This window comes from Acomys minous, assembly GCF_964271855.1.
Source record: "Acomys minous genome assembly, chromosome: 16".
NCBI lineage: Eukaryota > Metazoa > Chordata > Mammalia > Rodentia > Muridae > Acomys > Acomys minous.
In genome coordinates this window covers 21,707,223-21,721,285 of record NC_140498.1, presented here as the reverse complement: position 1 = coordinate 21,721,285, position 14,063 = coordinate 21,707,223, and the positions used below count along the sequence as shown (strand labels likewise).

At 42.7% G+C, this 14,063-nt stretch overlaps 1 protein-coding gene and 1 pseudogene across 2 annotated transcripts; one reads left to right on the top strand and one right to left on the bottom strand.

Annotated features, from left to right (window-relative positions):
* Positions 1–10,163: 10,163 nt before the first annotated feature.
* Positions 10,164–10,768, bottom strand: LOC311586829 (centrin-3-like; annotated as a pseudogene). Its single transcript has one exon. The product of its transcript is annotated as a centrin-3-like (transcript).
* A 1,372-nt stretch (positions 10,769–12,140) lies between these two features.
* LOC311586356 (olfactory receptor 2Y1-like) lies at positions 12,141–13,076 on the top strand (the record flags this gene model as incomplete). The annotated part of the gene is made up of 1 exon (XM_084762310.1): positions 12,141–13,076. One exon carries the CDS (start codon positions 12,141–12,143, stop codon positions 13,074–13,076), a length of 936 nt encoding a protein of 311 aa, XP_084618436.1.
* Between the last annotated feature and the right edge of the window lie 987 nt (positions 13,077–14,063).

Below are 14,063 nucleotides of genomic sequence, written 5' to 3'. Positions count from 1 at the left end.
TGTCCCCCATAGGCTCACATATCTGCCTGTTTAGTCCCCAGCTGATGCCTGTTAGGGAAGGATTAGTGGGTGTGGCCTCGCTGGAGGGAGTGTGTCACTGGAAGCCCAGGCCAGGTCCAGTGTCTCCCTATCTCCCTGCCTGCTGCCCAGGGATCAGGATGTAAAGCTCTTGACTACTGCTCCAGCGCCATGCCTGTCTGTTTCCCATCAAGGTGACCGTGACTAGCCCTCTGGAGCTGTAAGCAAGCCCCGAGTTGAGACCTTTATTTTCTAAGCGTTGCCTTGGTCATAGGGTTCCTTCACAGCAATCAGATCAGGAACTAAGACAACACATACTTTAAAATGAAATAAAATCTCTTTTGAAAGTCCAAGCCCAGAAAGACTTGCTGATCAATTCCAAGAATGCATCCCTCTTGTCCTGTACCAAAAAAAAAAAAAATCAACTCCAAATGCATCAGTGACTTTAATGTAAAGCTTAAAATCCAGAAACTGCTAGAAGAATAGGAGGGGAGACATTTAGAGATAGGAGCATGGGAACAGACTTCTGAATAGGATTCTACTTGTTCAAGAAGGAGCACTGTTGGGGACAATAGCCATATGGCCAATGTTCAGCCATCTTGTCCAAGTCTGCACATTTAAGTCTCTGTTTTCCCAGAGCTTGCCTTTCACCAGAAACTAGCTGACCCTGTTGTGGGTCAGCAGTTAGACTAAAAACAGATAGAGATGGAACAACCCTGTTATGGTTTAGCAGTTAGACTAGACAAGGATGGAGCCAGATACCCTGTGGGGCAGGACATTATGGCCCTGCCTGGAATTCCCTGTGTTTTGAGAAAAGCCTGCAGCTGGGTTGCTATAGCAATATGCCTCCCTGCCTTCTGACTTATAAAAGCTGCAGCCTGGCTAATAAAGCTTGAGAGTTTGACCAATCAGACTTGCTCTCCTTCTTTGTGTCTTGCATTTTCAACAGGTGAACTCCATTCCGAGTTTTAGTCGAACCCTGCAGGCCAAGACAGAGCACCAAGTGAAAAATGAAGTTTTGGGAATTTAAAAAGCTTCTCCACAACAAAGGAAAGAATTGGTTGCATGAAGAACAGCCTACAGAATGGAAGATGAGCTATGCTATCTATGTAAGAGAAAACGAATATCTAGACTATACAAAGAACTCAGAAAACTAAATAGCAAGAAATCAAATCTCTCAGTTAATGAATGGGACAATGAAATGAACCAAAAGTTCTTAAAGATATGGGGAAAATGGTCAACTTCACTGCGCACCCAAGAAATGCAAACTATAACTACGTTGGGAGTCCATCTCACACACTCAGAGTCACAGTCAAAAAGAAAACAAATAGTAACCAGTGTGGAACTGTCAATGAATCCGATCACTATGAAAATCCATATGAAACACCCTTAAAAAGTAAAAACGCCTACGGGGCTCACAGAGACTAAACCAACAACTGAAGAACATACATGGGCTGGACCTAGCCCTCCTACATGTATGCAGCAGATATGCAGGTGGGCAACATGTGGGTCCCCTAACAATGGGAGGAGTGGCTGTCTCTGACTATACTGACTGCCTCTGGATCTCTTTCCCCTTGCTAGACCCCAGCAGGAGAAGATGTACTTAGTCCTGCTCCAACTTGAGGTGCCAATACTGATTGAGAACCCCTTCAGGGTATCTCCTTATCTGAGAATAAGGAAAAGGGGGTATGGCTGGATGAGAGGTGAGACTGGGATGAGGCTGTAAAGAGATTAAACAAACAAACAAAAGAACTAAAATCAGCACATAAGAGGGAGCAGAAAGCTTATAAAAAGCCCAAGGATGGGACATCTGCTGCAAAACTGCAAGTTTTATATATGACAGGGAAGCTACATCCAGGCAATCTCAACAGTAGGGTCGCCTAAACAAGGCCTGAACAGTGATCCTACCAATTGGCACGTCAATGTGGATGGAAGAGATCTTGGATGAACCCATCCCCACATGAAGAGCTACAGGACATCTGAAGGTAGAAAAACCAGTGTTCTCCAGAGACACACCTCCTGACTGGTAATCCAATCCCAAGTGACCATCTCTAAACACATAGACATATGAGAAATACTAAATAGGCTCACCAGGTTGTATTTATAATTGTATAAGTAGGCATATACGCAATAATAATAATGATGATGATGATGATGATGATGATGATGAAAATAATAATAATAATAATAATAATAATAATAATAATAATAATAATAATAATAATAATAAAAATAATAATAATAATAAAAGGCAATGAACCCAAGAAGGAATGGAAGGGATGTGGCTGGAGCTGGGGGAGGAGAGGGTCAATTAGGTAACTATAGTGCGCATATTAAATGTCAAAAAAAAACACTTAAAACTGTACCCACCTGAAAACAAACTAAAGATAGATCTATCATATGGCCCAACTGTATCACAACTAAGAATTTATACAAAAAATGTCAAGTCTATTTCTCACAGAGATCAGTCCTGTCAATGTTTATTGCCACATTATGCACCACACCTAGGTCAGGGAACCAACTTCCATTTCCATCAACTAAGAAATGAGTCAAGAAATGCAATATATATATATATATATATATATATATATATATATATATATGTACAAACTTGTCAGAAATAAAGGAAATCAAAGTCATATTCTCTGGGGGAAATGAATGCAACTTAAAATTATCATGTTAAGCAAAATAAGCCAGAGTCAGAAAGACAATTTCAATATTTCCCCTCATATACAGAATCCAGACCTAAAGATACATGTTTGTGCACATGTGTGCATGTGTGTGTAGCTCACAAAACTAGAAAGGACATCATGAGTAGGAGGAGGCTGTCTTAATTGTGCTGTTAGTTTTCCTGTCAACTTGACACAACCTAGAGTCAAATGCAAAGAGGAAATCTCAAGTGAGAAAATGCCTCGGTTACATTGCCTGTACACAGGCCTGTGGGACATATTTTTTTAAATTAAATGATTGACATGAGAGGCTCAAACCCTGGGCTGGTGGTCCTGCACTGTGTAGGAAAAGCAAACTGGGCAAGCTAGGAGGAGCAAGCCGGCAAGCAGGGAAAGGGAACTAGGATGTTAATTGAGAAGGTGAAGGGATGCATTAGTCAAGAAACAGAAACTAGAGCTGGAGGAAGAAAGTGAACTAGCTGGGCGTGAGAGGGAATGGAAAAGTGACAACGGGGAGGGATTAAAATAGGGGCAAAGCATAGGGTACATACGCATGAAGAGCTAATGGCGAATCCTGTTACTTTGTATTCTAATCTTAAAAGTTAATAAATATGGGTGAAATTCAAAAGAAACGAAAAGGAAGGGAAGAAGAAATTAGAAAAAATGAAAGAAGGAAGGAAATGAACACATCCTAGATCATATAAAAGAAATAAATATCAGTTGAATCAAGGGAACTACTATCCGGGCATCATACGAAGACTTCAGAGAAGGAGGACAGCTGTAGTTTATGAACATGTCAGGCTTCAAGCGTGACATGGGATTTGGTCTGACTGGCAAAGGACTAATAGAGGTCATCGTGCAGAAGCAGACGGAATTTGGAGCTGCGGAATCAGCTGAGCAAGTAAGAAGTTGTCCTGAAAACGCACAGTAGGTCAGTAAGGCTTGACAGAGCTGGGGGAATAGAGATCACTGAGAGCTGAGAGGCAGATCTCCCAGAGCCAGCCAAGTTCATTGTAATTGCCTCAGCGGGGCCCCTAGGTCTCCAAGGTCATGTTTCCTAAGCCGCTCACTCGCCACTGCTTTTCAAGAATGCTTCTAAAGGACTGCGGATATAACTCAGAGGTAGAGTTCTTACTTTCACATAAGGGTACCCTGGGCTCAAAGCCCAGGAAGGCATGTGTGTGTGTGTGTGTGTGCGCGTGCAGCTTTAGGTTCAGGAGAAGGGTAGATAACACACCATCTACTTCTTGGATTCAGAGGGTCAGGGTGAAGGGGGACACTATCACCTTCTTAGGTTGGGAGTCTCAGACCTGTCCACTACATATGTTAGCATGACTTCTAAGAGACAGTGGAGCTGACCTAATCCCTTCCCACTGCAGAACCAAAGAGGAAAGTGTCTTTCAGACATCACAGGGTGCCACGAGTCTTTTGTGTGAGCCTCACCTCAAGATAGAAGAAAGATAAAGGCAAGAGATTTGTCCTTAAACCTCAGGTAAGTGGGGACTGGGTGAGATACCTACATTCACACTTAAAAAAGGAAATATTCCACTAAGCAACAAGCATTAGACTCCACTGTGTTGGGCCATTGGTTTTGGAGCAAAGAACAGTAAATCAATATAAAACTATTTTGTCCCTCATGAACTCGTACATTCTCTGTTCACTTAAACAGAATGCCCTGCGGTACATCAGATCTAAACAAGTCTCACCTGGATCTTTCTCAGCACTTGTGTAAAATTAGTGCAGGAAGCTTTAAGCTTTAAACAGGAAGGCTTTTATACCACACAGTAAGTTGCAGGCATCGCTGAGGACAAAAGGACAGAAGTGAAATTAGAGTTGTGGAAACAAAACAAGAACATCTTGTCAGGGTACACACAGGAAGCACCCACCATAGATGGCGCCTGTGCTCTGTGTGCAGTTCATTAAAAAAAAAAAAAAAAAAAAAACCAGCAACGTCCTAACTCACTCTTTGAAGCTCCTCTAAACTACCTAAGAACAATCGTTGGTTTGGGAATATATGCTGAGTATTTAGTGTAGGTTGGCCTTGGATATTTGATTAAAGAGCCTTACAGATTTCCTGAGACGCTTGTGGAATAAAAATGCAATAGTGTTCTGCGTCCATCGTGAAAGGGATGGGGGCAGATCAGAGCACAAGAGGGTTTGTACAAGAGCATGGCAGGTAGAGGGTTGGTAGAATGGTGCTCTTGGTACTTTTGGCTGGTTTTGATAGTAGCATTAATGTCCTAACACTAATAGGACAGCCACATGAGAAGGTCTACTGATAACAGAGTGAAAGTAGATTCGTCCCTAACACTACACACTCAAAGAAGGTAAGTAGGGATAAGTGGGTAGGTACTTTTTCTTTGTTAAGAAATACACTTACACTGCAGGGCTTGAGTGTGACTCCATTATAACCTGGCAAGATCATGAAAACAGCGGCCTGGGCAGAAGGAATTAATCCTCCATACTGTCAGAAATAGGTTTACATCCTTGCTGATACAAAGTTTATTATTTATAAAGATCATTCATAGATGTAGAGACACATACAGAGAGATGGATACATGTCAAAGCTGATCTTTATAATAAAGAAAACCAAATATGGAAATATCAAAAAGCTGTGCAGCATGGAGATTAGGAGAAAGGGGTTTAAGGTTTAACATATTGTGAACCTTAGGAAAGTAAAGATGATGGAAAGCTGAGATATTACAACCCCACTAATACAAGCCTTCATTTAATCATAAATATTTTTACAAGGCCTGAAGGTCATTCGAAATGACTGTGAAGACCTGAGTGACGAGAGGATGCATCTCTTTGCAAGCAGGCTAGTTTTAGAACCCTTCGTGTCTTTCTCAGGTTTTCTTCTTGTCCAGTCAAAATCTTTCTTCCTTTATTTTTTTTTTTTAATACATTTTTATTAATTTATACATATTACATCTCAGTTGTTAGCCCATCCCATGTATCCTCCCATCCCTCCCTTCCTCCCACTTCCCCCCCCTACTCCCCTCCCCTATGTCTGTGTCTGAGGGGGATCTCCTCCCCCTGAATATGCTCATACGGTATCAAGTCTCTCCTTGGTGACCTATTATCTTTCCTCTGAGTGCCACCAGGCATCTCCATCCAAGGGACATGATCAAATATGGGGCACCAGAGTTTGTGTGAGAGTTAGATCTTCTTCCATCTTACACCCATCAGAATGGCTAAGATCAATAACTCAACTGACACCTCATGCTGGCGAGGGTGTGGAGAAAGAGGAACACTCCTGCATTGCTGGTGGGAATGCAAACTAGTACAACCACTTTGGAAAGCTATCTGGTGCTTTCTCAGAAAAATGGGAATAGGGCTTCCTCAAGACCCAGCTATTCCACTCCTTGGAATATACCCAGAGGATGTACTACCACACAACAGGGACATATGCTCAACCATGTTCATAGCTGCCTTATTCATAATAGCCAGAACTTGGAAACAACCTACGTGTCCCTCAACAGAAGAATGGATAAAGAAACTGTGGTACATTTACACTATGGAATACTACTCAGCTATTAAAAACAAGGAATTTCCAAAATTTGTGGACAAATGGATTGAACTAGAAATTGTCATAATGAGTGAGTTCACACAGAAGCAAAAAGAGCTAAATGGTATATACTCACTTATATCGAGACACTAGCCCAAGGTGTACGTCCCCATGAAAAACTGTACCTACCAGAATAATGGGTAAGAGGGGAGGACATCCTATTGAATCTTTAGGTGTGAGAAGCCTGGGAGAAAGAGGAAATGGAAGGATCCAGTGGGTCCTGGAAAACTACAGGCGAGTCTGGGCCCTGGGGTCCTCCGCAAACTGTGGCAACAGCCAAGGAAAAAATAGGCAGTAAAAACCTTGAACCCCTACCCGGACTAGCCGATCTTTCTTCCTTTAAATCTGACCACCAGGCTGACTGTTTGGCCTTAAAAGAACAATGCAAGGACCTCACCAATAACCTATGATAGGTCTTGGGACACAGATCCAAGCCAGCATTTGGTTTTAGGTATTCTCTTTTTCAGTATAAAGTCCCATTAGAGTTTGTACAGGTGTCTGATCAATTCCATTATCCTCTGAGTATATGTTCAATAAATGGTGTGATCCAAATCTATAGCCAGGAACTTGTTGGGTTTTTTCCTCTATTCCTTCTGATCAAGGCAGACTCTTGGGGTGTCTCTAGGTTTCACCTATTTTTCTCTAAATTTGTCAATGCATGGTGGTGGCTGGAAATAAAAGGTACGTGATTAGGAACCAGGATGCCAGCCTCACCTCATTTCATGCTTCACTAGGGTAAGAATTTTTACTAACAAGGCAGGCTTGGTGGAGCACATCTTTAATCCCAGCTTTGGAAAGCCATATGCAGGCATATCTCCAAGTTCAAGGCCAGCTTAGTCTACATGGCAAGTTCCAGGCAATCCCTGGCTACGTGGTGTGACAGTTTCGTCAACAGTAAAGGAAGCTGATGTAGTCAAGCAGATGGTCAGCCTCGCCTGCGAACTATGGGACCCAGTGAAAGTCACACCATGAATATTTTCCCCATGGTTTGACAGCTGGTCATTGAAAGGAGTTGGTCTATCTGCACCCTAATGAACCCACATATACCTTTAACCCAAATGCAGTGGACTCCCATAAGGACTCCATGCTGGCCAATCCCGGAAGTAGTGTGATGGAGGTCAATGCCCACCTGGGTCCTGAGATGAATGAATAGAAGTAATACATGGAACATACCAGAGGCCACGAAAATGGGAGGTGCAACTGTTATTAAACAATGGAGTCCTTTGTTCTTTTCCTGATTAACAAATTTGGACACAAATTGGACCTTAGTACTGACCACAAGGAAGAGTGAAGAGAAGAACAGAACCTACAAGGCACTAATTAGCAAGGCGTGCAAGCTGGAGAAACTGGTTCCTAAGGAACAGACCCATAGACAATGTAAGATTTAGAAGGTAAGCAGTGTCAAACGCAGGCCGTCTCTGGTCCCAGTGTTTCAGGTAGGCATTGATGTGGTTCTACAGATCAGCCCAATAGAAAACACAGCATATCCCTCAAGCCACAGACTCGTAAGGGGGCATACAGAAGTCAAAGTCTCATTTAATCAGGAAAAGGAGTCAATCGATGACGCAGAAACAGAAAAAAAAAAAAACCCTTGGCCTTGAGGTTGCATAGCTTAGGGCTGTGTCTTTGCACATGGCATTCTAGAATAAGACACTGGATTCCCCAGGAGGCAGGACAACGTCTTTGTCCCACTGAACAAGAATGAACTGACTTCAAGTCTTCGTGCCTAGGGACCTGTCCAACAATTGTCGCAGGATACTGTTACAGGTTCAGTGACTTCATCCTCCAGGGCTCTTCTGGGCCAGCCAGTCAGAGAGGGAAAGTAATTCTGTGAAAGACAGGCACCCGCCATATTCCTCCGATTAGCCATGGAGTTGCGTTTCACGAGAAACAGATGCATGGAACATGCCGGGGCAGAGAAATAAGAAGATCCCCATAAGGAAGGGAACGGGGGGCTGGAGCCTCAGAGGGAAGTCTACAGGTGAAGAAATTAGGCAAAGGACTCATTAAACTAACTCTTGTAGGGAGTGATTTTCAGGTCTCATGGTAAATTCGAGAGGCCAGGGCCTCTGTTAGGAGTGTTGTCCTGTTTTACCTTAGATTTATCTATATTCCCTTGGGAAACACTGTTGAGTTGGGAAAACTCAAATTGAGTCTCAGGTCATTGCATCTTTCCATCTAGGTCTTGTAATTTCTTAGTAAATGGGTATCAGGGTTGCAGACTTTCAGAATGAGGGACAGCTGAGCAGCAACTGAACTGATCTGTGAGGATCCGTCTGTGAACATACAAGACCTGGCACGTTTTTATTAAAGGGTATTTTTAAAAAAACAGCTCTAATAAAGCTGTTCAGGATATATGTAATTTATCTTATATGAGTATATATGACTTATGACATATATATATATATATATATATATATATATATATATATATATATATATATATTTTATCTCATAGTTGACCGGTTTTGTTTTGTTTTTGCTTTGTTTTTGAGACAAGGTTTCTCTGTATAGCCTTGGCTGTCCTGGAACGCTCTTTGTAGACCAGGCTGGCTTTGAACTCACAGAGACCCACCTGCCTCTGCCTCCCAAGTGCTGGGATCAAATGCCTACACCAATACACCCAGCTTAGTTGACAATTTTACTACTTTTCATGAGGAAGATCTTGTTGAAATCACTGATTCAGCTCTGGGATGTCTGTGGTCACCTTCCGGTTACTCTATGGGCAGCACTGTTCCTAGGCAGATCAGCCTTGGCTACGTAAGAAAGGCAGCTGGTCAAGCTACACGGAGCAAGATAACAAGCAGTGTCCCTCTGCAGTTCTTGCTTCGAGCTCCTGCCTTGGTTTCTGCCCTAGCTTCCTATAATAATGAGCATATAAATAATAATGTAAAATGAACTGAGCCCTTTCCTCCCAAAGTTGTGTTTGCTCAGTGTTTTATCCCAGCAACAGAAAGCAAACAAATCATCTTATATAGCTCTGTATGGCCTTGGATTCACTGTGCAGCTGAAAATAATCTTGAATTCCTGATCCTCCAGCCTCTTACCTCCCAAGCACTCAGGCCAGGGAGAAGAATGACTTTTTTTTTAAACTAATAAAATAAATACTTTATTAATGAATGTTTCAAAAATACTTGCACCAAAATAAAAGCAACTAGCTAATGCTAAATGTAAAAGGCTCCAAATAATATACACCACATGGTTTTATTTTATTTTATTTTATTTTGCAATACAAATGATTTTATTTTTAATTTAAAAAAAAAAAAAGAACCGTAAAAAAAAAAGAATAGACTTGACCCTTAGAGCTGAGGATGCAGTTGTGCAGTGAGGGCCTGACTGATGAGTGTGAGGCGCTGGCTGTTATCTCCAGCACTACAGACAGACAGAGGCTAATGATCTGCCTGCATTCAGCCTCGTCTTTTTCCACTCCTTCACTCAGTGACCACACGGGCTGCATTCCCTTCCTTTCTGTTCACTCTCTATTATCGGACCACCAGACATTTGCACTTGTGTTTCCCACTGCTGGAGATAGATATTCTTCCTGTTTCTTTCCGAGGTTGGCTCATCCTCATCTTTTAGGTCTTATCGCCAGTGTCACCTCTCAGAGTGGCCTTCTTGAAAGATTTTACCTTTCTCCCACATAATATTTTAATTCACTCTGTTTATTCTCCTCCTAACACTACAACATAAAACTACCTTATTTTTGTTTTTAAAGCTTTATATAAGCCCGTATTATAAATCGGAATCTATTAATGTTAACAACACTGATTATACCAAGAAACTTAACAGTACTGAAATATAAACACAAAGCATGCTTGGATATCATCTTTTAGGAAGAAGAATTAGGTTGGATTTTTTTTTTAAACAGGACTCCAGGCACAAAAAGAGAATATAGATGGTAACTGCAATATTTTGCTGTTGATTCTTGTCATTCCTTACATGTCATCAGTCAGAGTAGCAATGAATTCCTCCTGGTTTATTTCTCCGTCGCCATCTTTATCAAATTCTTCTGTCATAGCCCGAAGTCTTCGTAACTCACAACTCTAACCCGATTCTCTGGCAATACGCCGCAAATTCCTCAAGCTTATTTTACCTGAATCCTCATCATCGAATAGTTTAAACGTTTTCAGTATCTCTTTATGTGGATCTCTTTCCAGTATCCAGTCGGCCACGGCTTCATTAAAGCCCTCAAAGGTGATCTTGCCCACGGCCTCTCTGTCATAGTCATTAAGAGTCTTCAGGGCATCAGCCTTTTTCACATCAAAACCCAAAGCTCGCATTGCCACCTTTAACTAAACTCAGTCTATGGCTTGGTCTTTGTCAGTATCAGAGAGCTCAAAAGCATCTTTAATTTCTTGCTTCTGATCCTCAGAGAGCTCTCTTCATTTTTTTTCCTCTTTGTTTTGTCTACCACAAGCTCACCTCTCAGAGCTAAACTCATTTTCTCTTCCAACTGAGATGTTGCACTCAAGGACTTTACCACAACCACTGCTCAACAGCTGCCAACCTCCACGGCCCCGGGGACCACCAAGAATGATTTTTTACATCTATCTGACACTCACTATTTATCAATTTTTTTTACAGCTGTCATTTTCCTCTTGTTGTTTACTATATAAATTTTAAATTTTACCAGTTTATAAAATATTTTAAGGCACTGCTTTAGAGTTGACAATGTACATTCACAAATAACCCTCTACTTTCACATAGCCATATTCTACTGCAGGGACAATATAAGCATCATATACTAATAAATTACCCCCCTTGTATAAAATTGGTTTTTCAAGCTATAGGCATAGAATATTTGTTATGATAATTTCAAAGTATTGTCTGATATAGCAAGAAAGAAGCAAACAGTCAGACTTAAGAACTTGGTCTGGTTCATCCCCTGTCTCAATTTGCAGAGACAGTTTGTCTCAGAGACTAAGAAAAGTTGGAAGATAGAACAACACGGAACACTAATGCTGCATCTTCCACATTAGATTTTGAAAACAGGTCCCATGTTACTGCTTTTAGATCCTATTATTAATACCACGAGGACGGCACTACACCATCTCTACATTCAGACAAGGAAACATCATTTCCAGAGGATCGGGTGACCTGAATAAAGTCTTAGAACAAACAGGCAAGGGAATGGGGTTCAAGACAGGGCCACACCCCTACAACCCAGTGATCTACACGCTAGAGAAGAGCTGGCATGAGAAAGGCTGGGTAGCCTGTAGCAGGTGTGTACAAGTCCAAGCCTGGCATGATGCCAGCACGGAGGGGAGCAGGGCTCACAAGCCCATACCCTAGCTACGGAAGGAACAGATAGCACGGATGACTGCTAGGGGAGGGAGAGTCAGTTTCCATTAAGGATTCAGCCTCTGGTAGGGTTCAGCCAAGCTCCAACAGTTAGCCTCACACCCACGTTCATGTTGGCATTACAAACTGGACCTAGTGAATTACATTTCTTGAAAGAGGCACAGCTCGAAGTTAGGAGAGGTTTGGAGAAGTTGATGGAGGGAGGAGGTAGAGGAAGGAGTGAAAATAAATACAATCAAAATATTTAGTGTGCATGTATGAAATTCTCTATGAATTAATAAATGTAAACATAAAGAAAGACTCGACAGAAAAGAAGAGAATTTTAATATCAATAGACCTGTAAAAAATATTTTTTTGAGAAGAGGCGTTTCTGTGGACCTCTGGCTGTCCTGGAACTCAATATGGAGACCAGGCCAACCTCGAACTCAGAAATCCACTTGTCCCTGCCTCCCAAGTTCTGGGATTAAAGGGCTGCACCACCACCACCTGGCAAAACCTGTAATTTTTAAGGCATCTAACGAATAGCAATTCATGTTTATCAGAGGAAGCATTGAGCTGTCTTCTATTTGTGCAGGTGGAAGACCATGGAATATTTGAACACCAGTTCAGAAGAGGGCTTCGTTCTGGTGGGATTCTCAGACTGGCCTCACCTAGAACCTGTCTTGTTGGCCTTCGTTTCTATTGTCTACTCTCTGACTCTCTTTGGCAACACCGTGATCATCATTCTGGCTCAACTAGACCTTCGCCTGCACACACCCATGTACTACTTTCTCTGCCACCTCTCCTTCCTGGATCTCTGCTACACTGCCAGCACTGTGCCTCAGCTCCTGGTCAACCTCTCCGGAATTGACAGGACCATCAGCTTTGGAAGGTGTGTGGCCCAGCTCTTCATAATGCTCTCCCTGGGAGGTATTGAGTGTGTGCTTTTGGTGACAATGGCTATAGACCGCTATGCCGCTGTGTGTCGCCCACTCCACTACACCACTATAATGCACCCCCTTCTCTGCAGGGCCCTGGTTGTATTCTCCTGGGTGGGAGGCCTCGTGAACTCTCTGATTCAGACAAGCCTGGTGATGGCCATGCCTCTCTGTGGACACCAGCTGAACCACTTCTTCTGTGAGCTGCCTGTTCTCCTGAAGATGGCCTGTGAGGACACAGGGGGAACAGAGGCCAATTTGTTTGTGGCCCGGGTCATAATCTTAGTCTGTCCTCTAGTGCTAATTCTAGGCTCCTATGCCCACATTGCCAGGGCAGTGCTGAACATCAAGTCAATGGCCGGTCGCAGAAAGGCTTTTGGGACGTGTGCATCGCATCTCATTGTGGTTTCTCTGTTTTATGGCTCAGGCATTTACACATATTTACAACCTGTCCATGGGTATTCTGAGAGTGAGGGGAAGTTCGTTGCCCTCTTTTATACTATTGTCACCCCCATGCTCAACCCTCTGATCTATACCCTGAGGAACAAGGATGTGAAGGGAGCTCTGTGGAAAGTGCTAGGGAGAGGCACAGACCCCAAGTAGAAGATGATCACATGAGAGCCAGTAAAATATTTAATATTAGGTTGCTGCAAAAGCATTTGATTAGTATCGGAATACATTATTCATAAGTGTGATTATATAATACCTTTTTTGTTTGTTTTTTGAGATAGGGTTTCTCTGTGTAGCCTTGGCTGCCCTAGACTCACTTTGTAGACCGGGCTGGATTCGAACTCACAAAGATCCACCTGCCTCTGCCTTCCCAAGTACTGGGATTACAGGCACACACCATGGCACCCAGCTATAATACATCGTTTTAATTGAAATGTCTCATTTTTTTGCTAATGACATTGCTTCTTATTTTCTATTTATTTTAATGCTATGGAAATGGTATGGACCAAAGTCAAGCAACTTTCTTAGTGGTATGTCCCAACATAGGGTCACCCTAGGTGGTCAAGACACCGTGCTGTCCCATCCCCTCAGATTCCAGAGTAGGATAGCTTAGTAATCCCAAGACTTTGCCTTGGGACTCAGGCTGGGTGGTGAACCCTAACACTGGGATGGTCCTAATGATTCCCACAGCCAGGTTAGTATCCTCACATAGAATTCTAGAATCAGGTTAGGAGGAGACGTGCTGCCCTGAGTCCACATGTCTGCTCCTGCCATCATCACCTGGAGCTCGTCACAGTGGATTTGGGCCATGGGTCAAACCTTGGCAGCATGCAGCTCACTCCAGTGTGTATACCACTGTATGTAGTATGTAGACCAGCAATGATCTCAAGGCACCAGATTGAGAGCAGTCTTTGTGGTGTTTGTGCCCATAAGTGTTGCATATAGCCAGAGCCTTGTCTGACTATGGGTAGTCTACTTAGAGCCAGGGGTCTCACTTGCTGCTCACCGTAGACCACTGGTTACAAATGAGGTGAGTACTGTGATACAGAGAGCATGGTAGTGTGGAAACCACCTTCTTGGGACCCCACTCACACTTGCTGAACAACACACCAGACAAAGTTTGCAGATCTCTCTGGGCTG